This window comes from Leptonychotes weddellii, unplaced genomic scaffold (genome assembly GCF_054177405.1).
Source record: "Leptonychotes weddellii isolate Sample4059 unplaced genomic scaffold, ASM5417740v2 HiC_scaffold_21176, whole genome shotgun sequence".
In the NCBI taxonomy this organism is placed as follows: Eukaryota; Metazoa; Chordata; class Mammalia; order Carnivora; family Phocidae; genus Leptonychotes; species Leptonychotes weddellii.
This window is the reverse complement of record NW_027799204.1, coordinates 1-3,077: the sequence shown is the minus strand read 5'-3', so window position 1 is coordinate 3,077 and position 3,077 is coordinate 1. Positions and strand designations below refer to the sequence as shown.

General features: G+C 41.4%; 1 protein-coding gene across 1 annotated transcript; it reads left to right on the top strand.

The window, feature by feature from the left end:
• The first annotated feature begins 147 nt into the window (after positions 1-147).
• Positions 148-3,042, top strand: LOC145718752 (rho GTPase-activating protein 20-like). The gene is made up of 3 exons (XM_081810265.1): positions 148-507; positions 2,020-2,129; positions 2,661-3,042. Exons 1-3 carry the CDS (start codon positions 316-318, stop codon positions 2,899-2,901), a joined length of 543 nt encoding a protein of 180 aa, XP_081666391.1. The 5' UTR covers positions 148-315; the 3' UTR covers positions 2,902-3,042.
• Positions 3,043-3,077: the final 35 nt, after the last annotated feature.

Genomic DNA, 3,077 nt, shown 5'->3' with positions numbered 1-3,077 from the left:
TCTATGTAGGGAATAATGAGAAAAAAATGCTAAAGTAGGAAACAGATGGTGATTCCCCAAAGGCCTTGAAGCGGAGAAGTTTGATTTAAAAGTGGAACCTCAATGGAAAGGAAAACCTGATTAAAAGAAGTGTTTAAAATGTTTCAGTGTATGACTGTAAAATGGATATTTGGGTCGAAAGTATATAGAGAGACACTGAAAAAAAAAACAATCTAAATTGACTTTAGTCCTTCCAGCTCAAAAACAGTGTACCATCACATTCCCGTGCTCTTTCAAAATGGAGGCAAGCTTGTGCTCTGCGTTTGTGGATATGAGATGCCATATACTTTTCTTTTCTTCCTACAGGGTATGCTTTCCTTTATTAATCAAAAAGGGCCACTCACAGAAGGCATATTCAGCAAATCAGCCAATATAAAATCCTGCATGGTCCTAAAGGAGAAACTAAATTCTGGGGTCAAACTGAACCCGTACAGCGAATCTGTTCATGTGGTCGCATCCGTCTTAAAGGTAGGGAAGGTTCTAGCATTATCCACAGACGAGTAATTGAAGCTATGATTGGTGTGCTTCATCATGACTGCTCAAGAACCATGACGGGCATAATAGATTAAGAACCTGACAAGCTGAAAAACGCTTGACAAAATCAAAATTTAAGGAAGCTACTTTAGGAGTTAAAAGCCCCATATGTTAGAAATACTTTCTGTTTTCACTACACACCGCCCTCCCCACCTTCACTCCTGAAGACTCCATGCGAAATACTAATACTGAAATGACTACTAGTCATGATAATAAATTTCAAAATTCGCACCGATTCATACACACTGTTTACCCATGCAAACATCCTCACCACCGTCCTAATGAAGGCAAACTTTCCAAAAGAAATAGAACAGGGAAAGAATTTAATCCATCCATCTTAGCACTTATGAACAGCTCTGAAGAACCCTATGTTAACGTAGTAATGACTACAGTCTTAGAATCTCAGTCACATTTGGTCTTCCCTTGTCCCCCATTAATGATTGAAGATGTGATAAATAGCAAAGTTCAGAAATGACTTAGGTAACCACTCCTACACTGGGGCCATAGTGATATCCAGTAGTAACATACATATAGGCATCAGGAGCCAGGAGAAGACTGATGATACACTAGGTAGCAAGATGAGCGTTGCCCTCTGTAAGGTGCACACATGGAATCGATTTTCTAGCAAGCGTTAGGAGGTTCCTTCCTGACTCCGTGTTATCAGCACCGACTAGGAAGAGGGTGAGCACTTGTGGGTATGGTGCTTAGACGTTTCTAAAGTTTTCTCTTCCTAAAGTTGACGGATCTTGGTGGAGAATCAGACTCTGCAACCTTGGCCTTGATAATATCATGGCAAACTAACTGGACAATTGGCCTAAACTAGAAATGAATCTATCCTCAGGACCACAGTGAGTCTGCCATTAGACTCTCGACTTTTAGACAGTTAAGAAAAGGAAGAATGAAGCAATTGTGAGAGTAGCTTTCTTCCAGGGAGCACACATACCCCGAGTGAGAAGACCTAGTTCTTTCCTAATATGTGTGCAAGAGCCCACCTGTTTGTGTTTTGATTATTTCAGGCCTTTTCTTGCTCGAATTAGGAGCTAGCACTGTGTCTAAAACAAGCAACATGGGTATGTGTATTTCTGTCCAAGAAGCTAATAGGATTTAGGATGGTCTATAGCCAGACCCTGTCAGTTTGTGGTACTTTGCAAAAAAAGCACTCACAAAAAATAAGTTCCAGATGATAGAAGGGAGCTTTATCTTCATTTCCACCACAGCCTAAGCTCTGCTTTTATGCCTCTAAGTTTTAGCGGGAGAAAATCCAAGCACCTGCTCCTGCGTGTGCAAGTCAATGGAGACTCAGATCCGAGCTCCGTGTGGGTCCCAGTTTGGGTATCTGTGAAGGAAGTGGGGGCTGAACTGAATTTTTTAACTACATATTTTCTCTGGAATATTTCCAATACATATTTTCTATAATATATATACATATTTTTTTATCTCCATAAGGATTTTCTTAGAAATATCCAAGGAAGTATATTTTTATCCGATCTCTATGACAAATGGCTCGGTGTTATTGATCAAGTCAACAAAGAGGAGAAGATAACTGCAGCCCAGAGGTAAGGATGCAATAATTACTCTACTCTGGTCACATCTCTAAAATACAGCCAACATACTATCAGGAAAACATTGGCTTACGTTTTGCAGCTTTGCCCACTAAAATCATGACCAACGCCAAGGAGTTTCAATTCTTCACACCCATGGGGGCCAGCTTCAGAATAGAGGCACGCTTTAGGGCTATTATTGTTCTTCTCCTTATCTTATTAATGTGGACTCCTTGGCCGTTTTACACCTTCTGGACCCATGAAACTGGTAGACGAAATCCAGTGGTCCAAGACAGATGCTAGAGCATTGACTGCCAGGGCTATGACCTTAAAAGTCTGTCAAACATTTAACTAAGCAGAGAAGTTGTTATCTGGCTCAGGAATTGAATTCAGTGCAACAATTTTGTATACATTCATGCCTGGAACTCTGCTACAGCGCGTTGTGGGCTAGATATACAAGGATGTATCCTGTTCCCTGTCTCTGTTTTTCCAACCTCCTAAGTGGAATCACTTGCCTAATTTAAAAGTGTGTTTTTCTGACCTTAGGCTTTTAGCCCAGCTGCCAAGAGCAAATGTTGTTCTCTTGCGATACCTTTTTGGAGTGTTATACAACATTGAGCAGCATTCCTCATCCAAACAGATGACAGCTTATAATTTATCAGTGTGTATAGCCCCAAGCGTTCTTTACCCACCTGATTCCGACAGCTTGGAATTGGAAGACAACTTGATAAAAAAGGTAATGAGAGCTGTCATTTTTGTCCCCCAGGGGGTAGAATCCCTACTTTGAACCGGACATGTGCAGTACTAACTCTGACAGATGGAACTTTGTGAAGTGCACATTTTCATTAGGCCCCTGTGGAGTGGCAGAGTTCTTTATCCTACTCTGGTGGGGTCTGGGCAGGGGTGTCGTTAAATGGGAATGTCGGAGCAGTCGAGTTACTTCTTCCCCCTCCAGGAGACTAA

Bases quoted from the DNA above. Each gene is read 5' to 3' on its own strand.
- LOC145718752 (XM_081810265.1), top strand. From the start codon at position 316: ATGCCATATACTTTTCTTTTCTTCCTACAGGGTATGCTTTCCTTTATT. The intron at 508-2,019 runs GTAGGGAAGGTT...TATCTCCATAAG, and splicing joins TGGTCGCATCCGTCTTAAAG to GATTTTCTTAGAAATATCCA. The intron at 2,130-2,660 runs GTAAGGATGCAA...TTCTGACCTTAG, and splicing joins AAGATAACTGCAGCCCAGAG to GCTTTTAGCCCAGCTGCCAA.